The sequence below is a fragment of the Mesocricetus auratus genome, unplaced genomic scaffold (assembly GCF_017639785.1).
Source record: "Mesocricetus auratus isolate SY011 unplaced genomic scaffold, BCM_Maur_2.0 Super-Scaffold_100009, whole genome shotgun sequence".
NCBI classification, from domain to species: Eukaryota; Metazoa; Chordata; class Mammalia; order Rodentia; family Cricetidae; genus Mesocricetus; species Mesocricetus auratus.
The window spans coordinates 41,209,542-41,226,943 of NW_024429193.1; the positions used below are offsets into that span (position 1 = coordinate 41,209,542).

General features: G+C 42.6%; 1 protein-coding gene across 3 annotated transcripts in view; it reads left to right on the plus strand.

The window, feature by feature from the left end:
• Positions 1-17,402, plus strand: part of Cdc14a (cell division cycle 14A) — a 156,570-nt gene that overhangs the window by 7,907 nt on the left and 131,261 nt on the right. For all 3 annotated transcript variants that reach the window (XM_040751985.1, XM_005077105.4, XM_005077104.4), the window contains exon 3: positions 16,296-16,371. In XM_040751985.1, coding sequence (XP_040607919.1) covers positions 16,330-16,371 — 42 coding nt within the window. In that variant the 5' untranslated portion in view covers positions 16,296-16,329. The remainder of the gene's footprint in view (positions 1-16,295; positions 16,372-17,402) is intronic.

A 17,402-nucleotide genomic window follows, 5' to 3' on the forward strand; every position in this document is an offset into this window, starting at 1 on the left:
AGCCTTTTTGCTGCTGTTCATGAATGCTTAGAGCTGCCAAGGCAAAGAGGTCTGAATCCCTGGTGTCAGGCTACAGCTAGGCTCCTAGACAGAATGGAGTTATAAGCAGCCTGCCTGTTCTCTGACCCTGGGCACCTGGATGATGTCACCACCATCAGTGTTTATTGAGTGGACACAATTGTTGGGCACTGTCCTGGCTTTCTGCTAGCTGAGGGCCTAGGGACCTCTTGTGTGCCTGAGGGTAGGGACTGTGTATATATGCTATTACGTTCACTTCTGCAGTGACTAAAGTGCCGGATTTATTAATATGCATTTGAAAAGCTTTAGTTATTGCCATCTGAGTCACTTCCCTTGGGATTGCTAGGTGGTAGACCTCACAAAAGATTATAGTTAATCAACTAAGAACAGTGCAGGATGGCTTTTTAAAAATTCAAATAAAGTTTTATGTGATTTTTGTGTTTGTACTTTAGGATACAAGTTATATGCCATATACATATATTTTTTTTCATCATGTTCTTGTTGTCTTTCAAGGACAGCTTGCTTAGTGAGGCTATTTGGCTTGTTTCATGAGTTTGGATGTGAACTTGAAGTTACAAGAAGCTGAGCATGGTTGCACACTCCTTTAATTTTAGTACATTGGGCAGGTGGATCTCTGTGAGTTTGAGGGCAGCTTGGTTTACACAGAGAGTTCCAGACCAGTTAGAGCTACGTAATGAAACCCTTTCTCCAGGGGGAAAAAAAAGGCTGTACATAGTGGCTTATACTTATAATCACTTAAGGGACTGAGGCAGGAGAATTGCTTGGAGTTGGAGTTGAGTAAAGACAGATTTCTTTCCTGCCCTCCAGTTCCTAAATAACCAATGCAGATACTTAATACTAATTATAAATACTTGACTGTAGGTCAGGCTTATTACTGACTAGCTCTTACAACCTAGATTAATCCATTTCTATTAATCTATGTGCTGCCCTGTGGCTGGTGGCTTTACCCATCCTCCAGCGTGTCTTGCTTCCTCTGCATCTCCTGGTGACTCTTCTGACTCTGCCTTTCCTCATCCCAACATCCTTAGTTCGGCTGTCCCGCCTGTACTTCCGGCCTTCACAAAAGACTCGGTGGAGATGTTCAGGTTAGCTTGAAGGATGGACAGGTTTTCTTTTTGGATATGGGTGTGAGAGGAAAGAAGAGGGAGGGAGGGTGGGGAGGCTCAGGAATCGTGTTCAGGGCATAGTCAGTCCTTCACTTTGCCTGGTGAGTATGCAGGCCACAGGGGGGAGGTGTGGAATATGACACTGAGGGGTCAGTTGGGGACAGACTGAATGCCAGAGTGAGGAACCTGTAGTCACCCTGGTGTGCCTTGAGATTCTTAGCAGGGCTCTGAGGCAGAGATGGCATGGCTGGACTCATGCTAATAGCAAACAATGGCAGACATTTACAGAGCATGGCCCTCTGTGCCAGATGCTTTTCTAGGTGTTCTGTGTAAGCAGATTTTTCTGTCCCACCAGCCAGCTCCCAAATAACCACACAGAGACTTATTACTAATTATGAAAGCTTGGCCGATAGCTTAGGCTTGTTTCTTAGTGGCTCTTATAACTTAAATTAACCCATTTCTATTCATTTACTTTCTGCTTTGTGGCTTTATTACCTTTACTCTGCCCATGTTGCTCACCTGCTTCCTCTGTGTCTGGTTGGTGAGTCTGTCTTTCTTTTTCCCAGTGTTCTCTCTGCCCTGAAAATCCTGCCTAGCTATTGGCCGTTCAGCTTTTTATTAAACCAATCCAAGTGACACATATTCACAGTATACAGAAAGGTTATTCCATAACAGTTCTATGACTATAAAATTCACTGCCCCCTCCCCAATTTCGTGAAGCAAGCATTACTGATGTCCTTTAATACAATGATGCCAAAAGGTGATAGAGCTGGAATTTGAAAACAAATCATCTAGTTCCAGAGGATATACACCCTCCATCCAAAAAATAATGTAGTAGCATCACTTAAGGCCCATTGGAGAAGGTGTAAGAAACTTCACTGAGAAACTTTGGCTGAGAAAACCCACAGAAACAGCTGACCTGAGCAAGTGGGAACTCATGGACCACAGTCTGACAGCTGGGAACCAACATAGGACCAAACCAGGCCCCCTGAATGTGGGTGTCAGCTAGGAGCACTGGGCAGTCTATGGGGCCTCTGGCAGTGGAACCAGGATGTATCCCTAGTGCACTAATGTACTTTGGGAGCCCATTTACCATGGAGGAACACTCCTTTAGCCTAGATATACAAGGAAGGGCCTAGGCCCTGCCCCAAATGACTTGACAGATTTTGTTGATCCCTCATGGAAGGTCTCACCCTCCCTGGGCAGTGAATGGGACATGGGATGGGGATCAGTGGGGGTCATGGAAGGATGGGAGGGAGAGGGAAATGGGATTGATATGTAAAATAATATTGTTTCTAATTTAAATTATATATATATAAATATGAATATATATATGAATGAAACTTTGGGATGTTCAGGGGGAAAGAATGGTGTCAATGATGATGGAAGGCAGGATCAGAATCAATGTGTGGTGGTTGATGAGGATGCTGAGGAAAAGGAAGGGACCAGTTCTCAGCATAGTCCCTTCACAGTCGGCCTCAGGGCACCATGAACCGAAACAAGGAAATGGCTTTGATGGTAAGGTCAGGTGTTCTGTCTTGGTCTATAATTATTTGCTGAGTGTCCCATTGAAATGTCGCCTGTCTGAGTAAATTACCACCTCAGATACTATTAACTGGGATATTTAAATATGAGAGTATGCTTAGTCTAGATACAGCTGTGTTTTGTGTTGAAGTTTGTGAAGTTATCAAAGGAAGCTAGAATTTCATGATTGAAATAATGACCTTCTGAAAAGTCCGTGAACAAATTTAGCAAAATGGCTTCATGAGGCCAGGCTATGAGACTGAAAATTTGAACTTACTTTCTCTGTCTCTGTTTCCTCTCTGATCTAACTGACTTGAAACCAGACTGGTCTTGAACTCACAGAAATCTGCCTGCTTCTGTGTCTGTCTTCCAAGTACTGGGACTAAAGACTTGTATCACCATGCCTGGATTATACTTGGTTCTTAACAGACTATCTTGTTCCGTCAAGGCCTGAGACATTTTAATAAAACATGGTTGATAAGAAATCATACTTTGAGTCAGGCGTTGGTGGCGCACGCTTTTAATCCCAGCACTAGGGAGGCAGAGGCAGGCATATCTCTGTGAGTTCGAGGCCAGCCTGGTCTACAGAGTGAGTTTCAGGACAGCCTCCAAAACAATACAGAGAAACCCTATCTCAAAAAACAAAACAAAAAACAAAACAAAACAAAAAAATCCAACAACAATAACAAAAAACAGATATCATACTTTGTCCTTGGGTTATATGTGTTTTCGTAGGCCAGAGTTAAAACAAGAATATAGGCTAAAACCCTAGTGGTTCAAAAAGCAGTTCCAGTACTGGAGCCCTTCAAAGGTTTATCTTTGTTAGATTGAACTACAGAAAGCATACTCCTCTCCAGAATAGCTGAGCCTTTGACTCTGTCCTGGCTAGCTTTTAGTAATTCAGGTCATGGTTTTTGGCTCAAGAGTTAGCAAAAATCAAATGTATTGTCAGAACTCTTCTGTACTCTTTAAGATGGTGATCTGGGGTGTGGGTTGGATGCTAACAGTGTGTGAAGCCAGTTTGCTGAAAAGGAAAGTGTGTAGTATCTCTGCTTTTGATCATCTACTTTTCCATTTTTTTCTGTCCTTGCGTTTCTCTTTGTCTCTCTCTCTTTTTGAAGAAAGGTACTAAATGTTTGTGCCAAGACTGGATGGATTTTCTTTGGCGAGTTCAATAAATGCTACCAAGTGTTTTTGCTGCTCTTCAGTAGAGAGTATTTGCTTGGCATGTACAAGGCCCTGGGTTCAATCCCCAGCATTGAAATAGACTATTAAAGAATGAAGTCTTGGTTGGATGTGGTGGCTCCTACTTGGGAAGCTGAGACAGATGGATCCTTGAGTTCAAGGCTAGATTGGCCTTCATAGTGAGATCTTGCCTTAAACAAAACAAGGTAGCTGGGTAGTGGTGCTGCACACCTTTAATCTCAGCCCTTGGGAGGCAGACAGGTGAATCTGTGAATTGAGACCAGCCTGGTCTAAAAGTACTAGTTCCAGGACAGGCTCCAAAGCTACATAGAGAAACCCTGCCTCTAAAAACCAACCAACCAACCAAACAAAACAATCAATCAAACAAACAAACAAACAAAAAACAAAAAAGCCAAACCCAACCAACCACCAAACAAACAAACACCCCCCCGCAACAAAGCAAGGGCCAGGTGTTAGTGGTGCACCCCTTTAATCCCAGCACTCAGGAGGCAGAGGCAGGCGGATCTCTTTGAGTTTGAGACCAGCCTGGTCTGCAAAGAGAGTTCCAGGGCAGGCTCTAAAGCAATACAGAGAAACTCTGTCTCGATAAAAACAAAAAACAAACAAACAAACAAAAACCAAGGACTGGGGATGTAGCTCAGCTTATAGAGTGCTTGCCTAGCATGTGGGAGATACTGAATTCAATTTCTGGCATTACATAAACCTGGCATGGTGGCACAGTTCTGTAATCTCAGCCCTAGGTAGTGGAGGCAGGTGAGGTCCTGGGCTGTATGAAACCGTGTCTCAAAGACCAACTAATCAATCAATCAACCAATCAACCAGCCAGCCAACCAAAACCCTCACTATGGTTCAGACCTTCTTTCATACACTAGAATATCTTTGATTTCGTCTTTGACAATTTCATACATGCAAACAATGCATCTTGATCATATGTACTCTGACTCCCCACTTCCGCTCTTCCCAGGAACCCTCAACTCTTCCTTCTCTTCAGTCACTCCCAGCGTACCTCACTACTGTATCTTCTCTCTCTAACCCACTAAGTCCTATTAGTGCTGCTGCTGGAAGACTGATGTTGCTGACTCGATTTTGTGTAGTTAATCATGACTGCAGTGACTTTATGGGTACAACATTCATGCTGTGTTCCAAAGACAGTTCACAGCACTCCTCCCCATTCTCCAGGTCTCTTGTCCCTCTTCCATGATGTCTTAGGAGTCTTGGGTTAGGGGTTGCTATGTATGATAGTCAATGCTATAGGAAAACAATATATTCCTACAGGTTGCTATTGTTCAATTAGGGCTGAGTACTCAGCAGACACTTATTCTTAGTACTTTGCATAGTTACATACATCTCTGCATTAACTACTGACAACTGAAGAGAGAGGACCTTCAGCACTAATCTATGGAGATAAGCACGAACGTTTAGAAAGCAGTCTGGCCACATGTTGGTTAGCAAAACAACAGTAGTAGGTTCTTCTCCAGGGTCTATGGCCTCTCTGTGGAGCAGGCCTCAAATCTAACCCAGAGCAGTTGGTTACCCCATAATCTTCATGCTGCTATTACACTGTAGGCACATCTTGCCAGGCAGACTTACTTTTTACATCTGTCCTGAACACGTAAGTTGTAGGTGTTTACTTGAGTATGTATATACGTACGGACACAGTGCTATTCTGTAGCATGCATTGTGAGGCAATGCCCTTATTGATATACATTTGCAGTCAATTCTTCCTCTTCTTCCTCTTTTCCTCCTCTTCCTCCTCTTACTGCAATGCTGGTGAGTCCAACCCAGCATCTCAAGCATGCTAGCCAAGTGCTCTAACATTGAAGCTCTAACATTAGGCTATGCTCCTAGCCCTCACAGCTAGTTCCATTTGTCCTTTTTTGGTTTTCTGAGACAGTGTCTCACTGTGTAGCTTAGGCTGGCCTTCAGCTCACTGTGTAGCCTAGGCTAGTCTTGCATTCTTGGTAGTCCTCTTGTCTGAGCCTCTTAGGTCTGCATTGAGATGACGGATATAAACTTTTATGCTCAACTGCTCACAGTCCATTCTTAATTATGTGAGCCACCACCATCAAGCTTTACTTGTTTGGATACTTTCTGTGTTGACTGACCTTAATCTCCGTAGTGATAAATTGTTACTCAGTTTTTTTCAGCTTGCTTGCGATAACTCCGGTGAAAACACACACACTTGAACTGGAGTGCTGAGGAGTCTTCTTATATGATTTGCTTCTATCATGCAGCAGGAGAGAGTGATCTAAGTGGACTGTGGGAGACGGTGTTCTGTGCCAGGTCACCCCAGGGTGGTTTCATTATTTTGTTTGAAGTATACTCCTAAGACATCAGATGTTCTCATTTGTAAGTTCATAAACACATTCCCAAGCCCAGAGTAAATGACTTACTTGCTTAGCCATGGCTCAAAACAACTTTGTGTTAAAAAAAAAAAGACCGAACACACATTTTTTTAATGGGGTGTAAAGCAGAACCACTTGAAATCTGTAAGTGACTGAAAATTGCTGTGCAAAAAATAACGTGTAGATGGAGTGAGAATTAGCTGCAGGTCACTGTGCTAATGCATCGAGTAAACACAGGGAAACGAGGAAGTAGGAACAGAATGGAGGTCGGTGTATGAAGCCGTGATCTTCTGTGTTAGGAGTGGAGAAAGTAAGAACTCCTATTCTTACTTTTATTGAAAAACTTTGTAGAGTGATGTTTGATGTGTAACGGGCACAGGACTTTTTATGACGTCTGAGGGCCAGTACTACCAGTTTATGTTCACTGTCACAACCCTAGACGTAGCTAGCACTGTGCTTGGCAGAAGAGTGGTGCCCCAGAAATTCATTCGAATGAATGAGTGAAGAAGGCAAGAAGGCAGGGAAGGAGGGAGGAAGGGCAGGAGGGAGACTTCAGGCAGAGTCATAAAAGATACGTTTAGGAAGAGCATAGGAGGAGCAGGAGTCTGTTTGGAAGGGTCAGTTGAAGGAGATCAGGCACAAGTGAGGAGGATGGGCTGGGTGTGGGATGCTGTGTACCGACCCGATGGGCTTAGTGATGAGTGGAAGGGAACCGACCAGCGCTTGGAGCACAAGTGTTCCCATAGCTTGAGAGGAGGACTGTTTGAGATACAGTTTTCCTTAGCTTGGATGACTGGGAAAAAATGACAGGTTAAGTAGGTTTCTGTGCTTAAGTCTGAAGGAGGAGAGATCTGCTTGTGGTTGTGGTTCTGTTTTGTGTTGTTAGGTGGGAAACTGGAAGTAAAAAGGGTGCATTGTTTTGGAATCTTTGACTTTTGTGGTCTTCAAGCAGAAAATACACAATACCTGACCCGGGCACTTGCCAGTTACTGGTTTAAAGTCTGGGGAGTTGTGTGGGACAGCTGACCTTAAGGTCTTTGGAGTTATGGTTTGAGTTGGACTTTCTACACTTACCTGTGGAATTTACTGCTTAGTTTTTCAATTTAATGAAAAAAAGTTGGTCTCCTTCATCAGTCTATAGAAGCAGAACATTTATTTACTTTCATCTGAGAAGTTGAAGTTCACTAACGTACCCAATGCAAAGAACTAGAAAGTTCCAGATGTGTATTTTGAAAGAGCTGGAGACAACTCATGACTTCACCCATGCTGGTCAAGTGCTCTATCACCAAATACATCTTCAGTTTACAAACCCCTTATCTGAAATACCATATAGCCTTAGACTTCTCTAAAATGAACCTGTGTTTCTGTCTTAGTGAATGGACTATTTTCTGTGGTACTCAGACTCCATACTTACAAACGCAATAACTAAATAGTTCAACGATTCAGGTTTTAAGGCTTTCTAAAGATTAAAAGGCCTGGGCGGTGAGATGGTTCAGAGGGTAAAGATTCTTACTGCCCAGTGGGGTGAGAAGTTCAGCCTCCCGGACAAGCAGTCCTCTCATCTCCATATACATGTGGCATGCACGTGCCCACAGAGAGATAGGCAGGCAGGCAGGCAGGCAGGCAGGCAGGCAGGCAGGCAGGCAGGCAGGCAGGCAGGCAGGCAGGCAGACAGACAGAAACACACACACACACCCCTGCACTTTTCTGGTGTAGCTAGCATTTTGTCTTCTATTGGTGTTATTTGGTTAATTTTTATTGATAACATCTATAAATGGAGTGTTCCTTTCCCATCTCTTCCCTCCCTCCCTCTCATCCTTACTCTTTTCTTCCTTCTCTATTTTCCTTTAGACAAGGTCTTGCTCTATAGCGCACGCTGCCCAGAGCTTGTGATGATCCTCCTGCTGCAGCCTCCCGAGTGCTGGGGTTACATGTGTGTTCTCACAGTCAGTTGAGTACTTTACTTGCTTACTCATGGGTCAGTGCACCTGCCTCTGCACCCCAATCTGCTGCGGATCCTAAACTCAGGGGGAGTAGATACCGGATATCTTGTTTCTGAACGTTGAATTTGAAACAAGACTGGACTTTCATGGCGAGCTTTAAACAGAAACCATCCCACTTGGGTTTTTTTTGCTTTGGGTTCACTTGGATTGCATATTGATGAGATTCCTGAGTTGGGAATTCTAGCATAACTGATTTCTTTCGAGTATTTATTTGTGTGCAGAGAAGTGTGTGTTATATGCGTAACTGTTCATGTGTATGTACATACATGTGTGTTTGTGTGTGTGTGTGTGTTAGGCCTAGTTGAACATGAGGTATCGTCCTCAGTTGTTCCCAACTTTGGTTTTAGAGACAGGTCTCTCACTGATTTAGCAAGGCTGTCTGGCCAGCGAGCTCCAAGGTTTTTACCTGTCTGCCTCCCCAGTGCTGGGGTTACAGGTGCATGTGGCCATACTTGGCTTTTACACGGATGTTGGGGATCTAGACTCGTGTCCTGAAGCTTACACAGCAGGCACTAGACCGACAGTGCCATCTCCCTAGTTTCTGATTTTTTAGTGTACATTTCTCTACCTTTAAAGGATAAGGAATTCATATAGGATTCACATTCACTGTGGAAATAAAATTATTGCTTCTGAGCAGCAGAGTAGATTTGAGAATACCAAGAAGCATTTTATTTGCTAATTGTGAGATTAAAGGAGGGTTAAAGTTTTTTTTTTTTTTTTCTGGAAGCCGGGTGGGGTGGCTCTGTAAAGTGGTGTCTTCCTGGTTTTCCCGACGCCATCATTGTGCCTGATTCCACAGTGCCCATGGGACAGGAGCCAGAAGTTCCGGGAATCCCAAAGTAAATGCTCTGGGTGATTTAAGCTGGAAAAAAAAGTCTCCTGGACTGAGTGGAAGAAGAACACATAGAAAGGGCTTTGTGATGAATGGTGGCGTGAGGGTCTCTGGGATGGCATTATTTATGACAGGCCTTATTTGGAGCAACTCAGTAATGAAGATGGGTGGTAGCAGAGGCCTGGGAGGCCCCATCTTTCCTTGTCCAAGAGGGCTGCTGGGTCTCACCACCATCGGGCCCTTACTGTCTGCATATGTCAGTCTTTTGGGGTCAGTTTCGTCTATTTAGCTTTAAAAAAAAAAGATTGATTTTTGTGCATGCGTCTGTGTGTTTGCCATGTGAATGCAGGCACCCTTGGAGGCCAGAGGGGAGTGACAGGCAGCTGTGAGTCACTCAATGTGGGTGCTGGGAGCTGAATACAGGTCTTCTGGAATATCAGTAAGTGCTCTCAACCACGGGGCTATCTCTCCAGCCCCTTCACCTTGTTTTGTATCCAAAGCTTTTAAAGTGTGATGGGTCACCTCTCTAGTCATACTTAGTCTGGCACAGTTTAGAGTGTTTACAATGAAGAGTGTTTTTCTTTTCTCCCTTGTCTTTTTTTTTTTTTTTTTTAGTTTAACCAACCATATACCTACCTTTTATTTATTTATTTATTTAATCGGCCCTGGATTGGTGCTAGGGATGCCTAGGAACTGCCTTTTAGCTCAGCCTGTTTTATGGAGCTTGTCCTGCAGTGCGTTTTAGACAATGCACTCATTAAATGTTGAAGAATTAGATCATTGTGAGCACTCTGGAGGAGGAGAGGCCTATTATATATAGCATTTTCTCTTTTGACAGGGTTTGATGTTTTCCAGGCTAGCCTTGAATTTACTGTGTAGCTGAACATGACCTGTTATTTACCACGATGCTTCATTTTATGCAATTCTGGGGATGGAACCTAGCACTTTGTGTATGCGGGCAAGCACTCTACCAAATGAGCTGCATCTTGAGGCCCCAAAAGACCTTCAGTTCTCTGAAGGCACCCATCAGAGCCCGTGGAGTATGCATGTTTGGACAGTGACCAAAGAGGTGGGCATGAGAAAAGAATTCTTTGAGGAAGGATGATTGGATGAGTCCTAAGGCACGAGGAGGTGTTAACCAGGGGTGGGTACCTGCACATGCTTAAGGTCCAGAGCAGGAGCTCAAATCATTCCTCCTGGCTTGAGCTTACTGGTAGAAAGGTGAGGAAATGTAAAATAAGTCTCCAGCCAGGCTGTGGTGGCAGCGCACGCCTTTAGTCCCAACCCTCCGGAGGCAGAGGCAGGTGGATCTCTGTGAGTTCGAGGCCAGCTTGGTCTACAGAGCAAGTTCCAGGTAGCTTGGACTGTTACACAGAGAAACCCTGTCTGGAAAAAAAAAAAAAAAGAGGTCTCCAAAGAGTGAGAAGGTAGAAGCTGCACTACTTGGGTCTTGGAGGCAAGGTTGAGGGTGTTGGTTTTAAATTTCCCAGACTTAGAGAGGTAATGTGATCACTGCCACTGGTTTTAGAGTACTTTTCCCTTTTCAGAACCCGAGCTGCTTTTAGAAAGATGAGAGTTAGCCTTTTATGAACGGTGGACCAATCATCACTCTGTTTCTGCCAAAGCTATGGGAATACTGTCTTGCTTAGTCCTCTTGCTTTCAGTAGCTGCTCATGAATAACAGGGTTAACTTACATGGTTCAAGAATGTTTCTGTGGGAGTGAATTTTATTCTTAGCAGAGCATTCCTGGAGAAGCCGCCTCGTGCTTTCATTAATTGGAGTCTTGAAGGGGCTTTCTCTTCATTGACTTGCTCCGGAGTGAAAGCACATGAAATTATAGATCTATAGAAGCTAGAAGGTTTCTTGATACTTTCTGGCCTTGTTTCTTGGCTTTAAGGCAGAGTGGTCACATCACTTGTCTTACAGAGGCAACAGTTGAAGGCTTGCACAACCCTGCTGTGTGCCTAGGGCTGAAGAAAGTGCTAAGTGGAGAAGCTTCCTCACATTCTTAGTGTGAGGCAGCTGCGATTTCCTGAAAGGCAGGCTATATACAGGGACTGGGGTGAGAGCTGATAATGAGACCAAGGCACCAGCCTAGGGATGCCCCATGATCAAATTGGTACTGGAATCCTAGGTAGGATACCAAGTGGCCTTTAGTTCTTTGTCAGGCTGTCCTGTGCACAGGGAACCTAGATGCTCAGTCACTGATATCTGTGACGGTGGCAGGTTTTGCTCTAAGGGCATGAGCAGGCACTCTGACTTGTGTCCAAGTGTCTTAGGTTAGTATTCACTAAGCAATTAGGAGCTTCTGAAAATGTAATAATTATGAGTTTTCGTCTCGATCAGAAACATCTGGTTGGAGGGAAACATCAATAGTAAGGCAAACATTAGCTGGTAGACCAGAGGCAGTACTGGTTATTCTCCAAAACAAAATATCATCCCCCCCAAAACAAAACAAAACTGTAGACACATGGGCATCTGTATAATCTGTGTGTTGGAAGGACAATGCCAGTTTAATATATATATATATATATATGTATATATATGCTGTAATACTTGCTAGTTTTCTCAGTAGTGGTAAATTACTTGTGGATAGGGACCCTGGCAGGGAGTGGGCTTTCAACAAGTAGTAGACTGAGTACATGAACAGACAGTATCAACAGTGCTCGTAAACAGTTAAAGATGGGCTGGGGAGATGACCCAGTGGGTAAAGGATTGTCTGATAACCTGAGTTTACATTGCCAGAACTCACAGAAGTGCCCAGTGTTGTAGCACAAAAGTCTGTAATTCCAGCATGCCCCTAGATGGTAGGCGCAGACAGGGTGCTCTCTAGAAGCCCTTGGGCCAGATAGTCTGGCTCGCACAGCCATGAGGAGACTGTTTCAAACAAGGAGAGGTGACGACCAGCACCCAAAGTTTGGTCTCCGATCTCCACAGTCATTGGTGGCACATGTTTAATCCCACACAAGAACTTGTACACACGTACGCAGTGCACAAATGAAGAACAAAAATCTGGTATGCCTTATGTTCTTACAGTATTTTTTCATTCTGGTTTTAGAGCAATAGTCTTTTTGATTTCATAAGATTTTTTTTTTTTTTTGGTTTTTCAAGACAGGGTTTCTCTGCATGGCTTTGGAGACTGTCCTGGAACTCGCTCTGTAGACCAGGCTGGCCTCGAACTCACAGAGATCCTCCTGTCTCTGCCTCCCAAGTGCTGGGATTAAAGGCGTGTGCCACCATCACCCAGCTCATAAGAACTTTTCAACTGATATGTTAACTGGTAGCCGCTTCCTTAGAATGGCTGTCCATAAATTTTGTGGTGGGATAGGCAGTGCTTGCAGTTTAGCATTTCCTTGTGCTGAGGGGTTGAACAATTTCACATGAAGCTTCTAATGTGTAGAATAATGTGCTTCAAACAATGTTTTCCCTAGGAACAGACTCTCATACATTACAGCTCACTAGAAAAACCAAAGTAATGACAAGCCATGGGTTTTGTAAAGTCTTTCGAGAAGAGGACAGGCTGGAATGAACAGAGGCCTCTGGGCTCAGCTTCTCTTTCCTATTGCACTGTGGGTTCAGCTTCTGTGGGTAGCTGGTGACCCTGGAAAAATGTTTTCTCTGCTCTTGGGCTTCTCTTCCTGTCCTGTGACACAGGCTTCCTTCTTCCCCTGCCACTCTCCATGTGCAGGGCTACACATGCTTCAGTTGGTTCTTTGAATATCTTTGCTGTCAAAACGAAGTAATTTGGCTTTAGCTCTTTATGCTTAATGAATAAAGAAACTGTTGCCTGGTGTTCATTTCTTAAGCTTCTTGGGATTCATTTTAGTTACTGGTCTATAGTTTACCAACTTTGTTAGAGGAAATGAATGAATCCGCGGGGAGATTGGTTTGTTTATTCATTCATTTGGAGATGAAGGTGCTCTACTACAATGAAATACTGTATCCATCTACCCAAATGAGGCTGGAATAATTGCCTCCCTCCACCAAGACAATGTGGGGGAGGGAACTTTTTGCCGTTGAGTCGAGATATTTTGTTGGAATTTGAAAGAACAGAGAAGCATCGACTGGTGAGTGTTTGGACTATAAGTCCAGGAGTCTACTCCACCTTCGAATGTTTTTCTTTAAAAAAATTAAATTAGCCAGGTGGTAGTGACGCATGCCTTTAATCCTAGCACTTGAGAGGCAGAGGCAGGAGGATCTCTGAGTTCGAGGCCAACCTGGTATACAAAGTGAGTTCCCGGACAGCCAGGACTGTTACACAGAGAGATCCTGTCTTGAAAAACAAACAAACAACAACAACAACAACAAAAAACTAAATTAAAGTGGTGTGTGTGTGTGAGGGGGGTGTGGTTCGTGGGCTAATAAAGGATGCCTTTCCAAGCTGCTTCCTTCCCTTATTTTTTGGGGATAGTATCTCTCACTGGAAGCATTTTATCTTTATCTATTTTTTTTTTGGTGTTTAGCAATTCCTTAATGTGTGGTGACCATTTTTGTTCCTATTTTATATTTTCATCTTGATTAGTATTCATTATTGCTTCACACAAATCAGTTCCATAGCCTTTAACCACATGTGGCTTTGAGTATATTTTAATGGGAAATTCCTTCAGTTTTCGATATGAAAACTGAAATTTTGTCATTTCTAAGTCATTTTTAGGTAGCTGACATCTATTTAATATGTTGTAAAATTCGGGATCAGTGGAAAGATGAGGTTCACATTTGATTTACTTGTGTTGTTGGAGGATACCCGCTTACTTTCCTGGAATTTGGTAAAATTGTTCTGTTCATTAACCATTCTGCTTCCAAAAGTGAATCTATCTGAGTGGACTTCATTGTTAAGCTGTGTAGCTTTGAGTGTGAGGTTGAAGTTGATGTGTGGTGGTTGGAATGAAGCTGGAATTACGTGACTCTTTGCATGTGTCTGTGCCCTGTGTACAAAGCACATGGACGCCAGAAAAGGGCATTGGGTTTCCTGCGGCTGAACTTACAGAAGGTTGTGGGCCACCATGTGGGTGCTGGGAATTGAACCCTGGTCTTTTGGAAGAGCAGGCCATGCTCTTAAGCAGTAAACTGTTACCTCTTCAGCCACAATTTGTGGTATTTTTGAAGCTTGTTCAACATGAATTTCAAAAGCTAAGAGAATGACCAAAATTCCACATTTAATTAAAAATCATACAAGGGTCCATATACATGTTCCAACAAAAAATTCCAAATTATGTTTGTTAAAAAGTGCTGCTTCCAGTGAACCCAAGAACAGGAAAACCTCTGCTGTAAAGATGGTGCTGCTCTAACCAATGCAGTTAGGTAACTGTTTCTGTGCAGGTCTCATTCCCTTCCCTGGTGCTGGAGGTTGAACCTATGCCTTGTGTGTGCTAAGTGTGTGCTGCACCACTGAGATACACCTCCAGCCCTCATTTTAGTGGGTTCTTGTTTATATTTACAGCTTAGCATCACACTGGGAACTTTAGGACTAAATTAACACCTCACTGGAACTTTAGAAATAAAGAACTTTTGCTTCAAATCATTAGAAGTTTCTTTTTTTTTTTTTTGGTCCTTTTATGTTACTATTTTTTTCATGAATCTGTATATAAAGGCAGCCAATTTTAGTTCTATATGTTCCAAAACATTCTCACCTTGTTCAACATGGATAACATATATAAAGTCAGTATTTACTTACCTAAGGCCAGTAGGTATTGGCAGACTTGAAGTTGGAGTGACATATGTAATTTGGGTGGCAGAAAAGATTTAAATATCTTCCTCAGTAAGAGGGTGTTTCAAAGATGGGTTTCTGCAACCTTGGTGGTATTTAATACATTTGAGCTCTAGCCTGAGTTGAATTTAGAGTACTAATGAGCATTTCTGTATGGTGACTCACTTTTTTGTTGTATTGCATCTAGGATGTTCTTCCAAGTATGTAAGGTATAAATAGGCTCCTTGATGGGGAAGCTCGTGTTGCAGTTGATTAGGCAGAATCTTCATGTAAAATTCACCATAATATGTGATGCTATGTCATTAAAATGGTAAATTTTGAGGACTTAGAGCAAAGCTTAGTGAGTGCCCCATCTTGAGGGAGCTAAGGAGAGTGAAAAGAGGGGGAGAGTGTTCTCTGCAAGAGGACTGATGTGGTGTGGTTGCTTTAGGAGTGGGTGAAGTGTTTGGAGTAAGGGTTGGATGTGTCTTGTGGAATGAAGATCCTGATGGGGAAATGTTGGGACACAGGATCACTCTAGAAGCTAGGAACATGGTGTTCTGAGCTTTGGTTGCTGGGTGGTAGAGTCATCCTCGGTGGTGAGGAGGCACTCAGCAGTTTTCAATAATGGGAGGAGATGAACGATGTGAGATTGAGCTGTATGATGACCATCATGAGGAAGGAGACTGAGAATTCCAACAGAACATGACTAAGCTGAAGAGGAGCCGGGCTTCTGATGTTTCATAGGAACAGAAAGGGAAGCAGTATATGAGAGTGGTAGCTCATTTGATACAATAATTGTTTTTGCTAGATTGTGCTTGAGGGGTTTCATGCTTCAGTGTGACTCAGAAAAGCTCGGGTCTATTTTGAAAGAAAGGTGGCTGTGGGCACGGTGAGTTTGAGATGTTAGAAGACCTGTAGATGATGAGTCTAGTAGGAAGCCGATGGTGAAGACCAGTACTGGGTTAGAGGTGGACAAGAGCACACTTCCTGACTAGGTCACCAATTAGACTCATGACTATGAATCAGATAGATTTACATTCAAGTTGATGACTGTATTCTGGAGATGTGGGGGGGAAGCAGACCCAATATGTCTTATGATACAAGACGTTTAAGAAGAATGGATAGGAAAAAGGACCACTGCACTTAAGATACTTGAGGGTTAGGGTGTTTGAATGGAGGACATGGGATTAGAATGAGCTTTATGATGCAGTCAGGGAAGAAGTAAAAGCAAGAAAGAGTGGGTTCCACACGAGTTAACTCACATTCCCTTTCCCTTGACTGATTTTTAATTCTTTCATCTAAATGGCACAGCAAGGAGTTAAAAGGACTTAAAACTCAAAATTGCCCAGATAGTTCTCTGTTAAGAGATTGGTTAGAAGAACTGTAGGGCACTAGTAGGGTGGAACTATGAGGCACCTGGATTGGTAATGAACCTATTCCTGAAGATGACTGAAACTTGATTACAAATTAGATGAAATTAAAAGTGAGCATCTATATTACTGAAAACTGTGCTTGTACTAAATACTATTTTATATATGTATATATCTCAGTTTCTATGCAGATTTTGGACCTCTGAACTTGGCAATGGTGTACAGATACTGCTGTAAACTAAACAAGAAACTAAAAGTGAGTATTCTGGACCTGTTTATGTTTTGGAATTAAAATGTTTAAACCAGGAAACCTGCTCAGTGGGATTGTTTTGTACACACACTATTTAATCAGGGGATTTAGATCTTTAGAAATTTGTGAGAGTTTACCTAGAAGTTGAAATCGATCCTCCTGATTATACCACAAAGGACATGTTAACCTCTTTCTTTCTATGGGACAACTGCAATATGAGCTGAATGAAGTCATAGCAATTGTGACCCAAGAAAGGGACACAGCCTTTTAGGTTGTTAATGAGTTTCTATCAGATTCCCTCATGGGATAATTTTTTCAAAGCCTTCAGATTTGCTTGTAGATGCTATTATGGGGTGATGAAGGGTCTTGTTGGGCACATAACCAGGTTTTGTTTGGTCAAGATGGAAAATTTTGTATTTTTGTTGAGCGTCATCTCTGTAGAGTTAATAACCAAGTGAGATCCATGGATGAGCAATGATAAAATTACATGCTATGACAGAATATGGGCAAGCATTCAATGTTAGCCTGAAGTGTTTATTTTACATGGGCTCCTTTTCATTTTCTGTATTATATATGGATTTTATCATGTAGACTTTTTCCTCTTAATTTCTGAGCGTATAAGAAAAATGACATTTACAGTATTAAGTTTACTACATGGAAGTCAATATTCATATTTTCTTTCCAATTTCGAAATGGGCCTCTTGAACGTTTCAGTTTTGGAAACAGTATACCATGATGTATGCTCGTAAGATAATCACAGACTTACAATGCTTAGTGTTTTACTCTTTATGTTGGAGAACGTGTTTCTGTTCTACATACTGCTCAGCGATTGCCTTTGGCGTTTTGATTGAACTTAGATATAAATGTAGTCTGGCAGAGTATCTCCTGTAGAATATATTGTATGCTTTATACATTTACAGATTTTTGCCATTGACATTACTGCGGTGTCATACAATATGGTGACATTTCAGTTAATAATTACATAACACAAAAACCTATCACACCCAACTCCTTTAGGAATTAAATCATGCAGTATT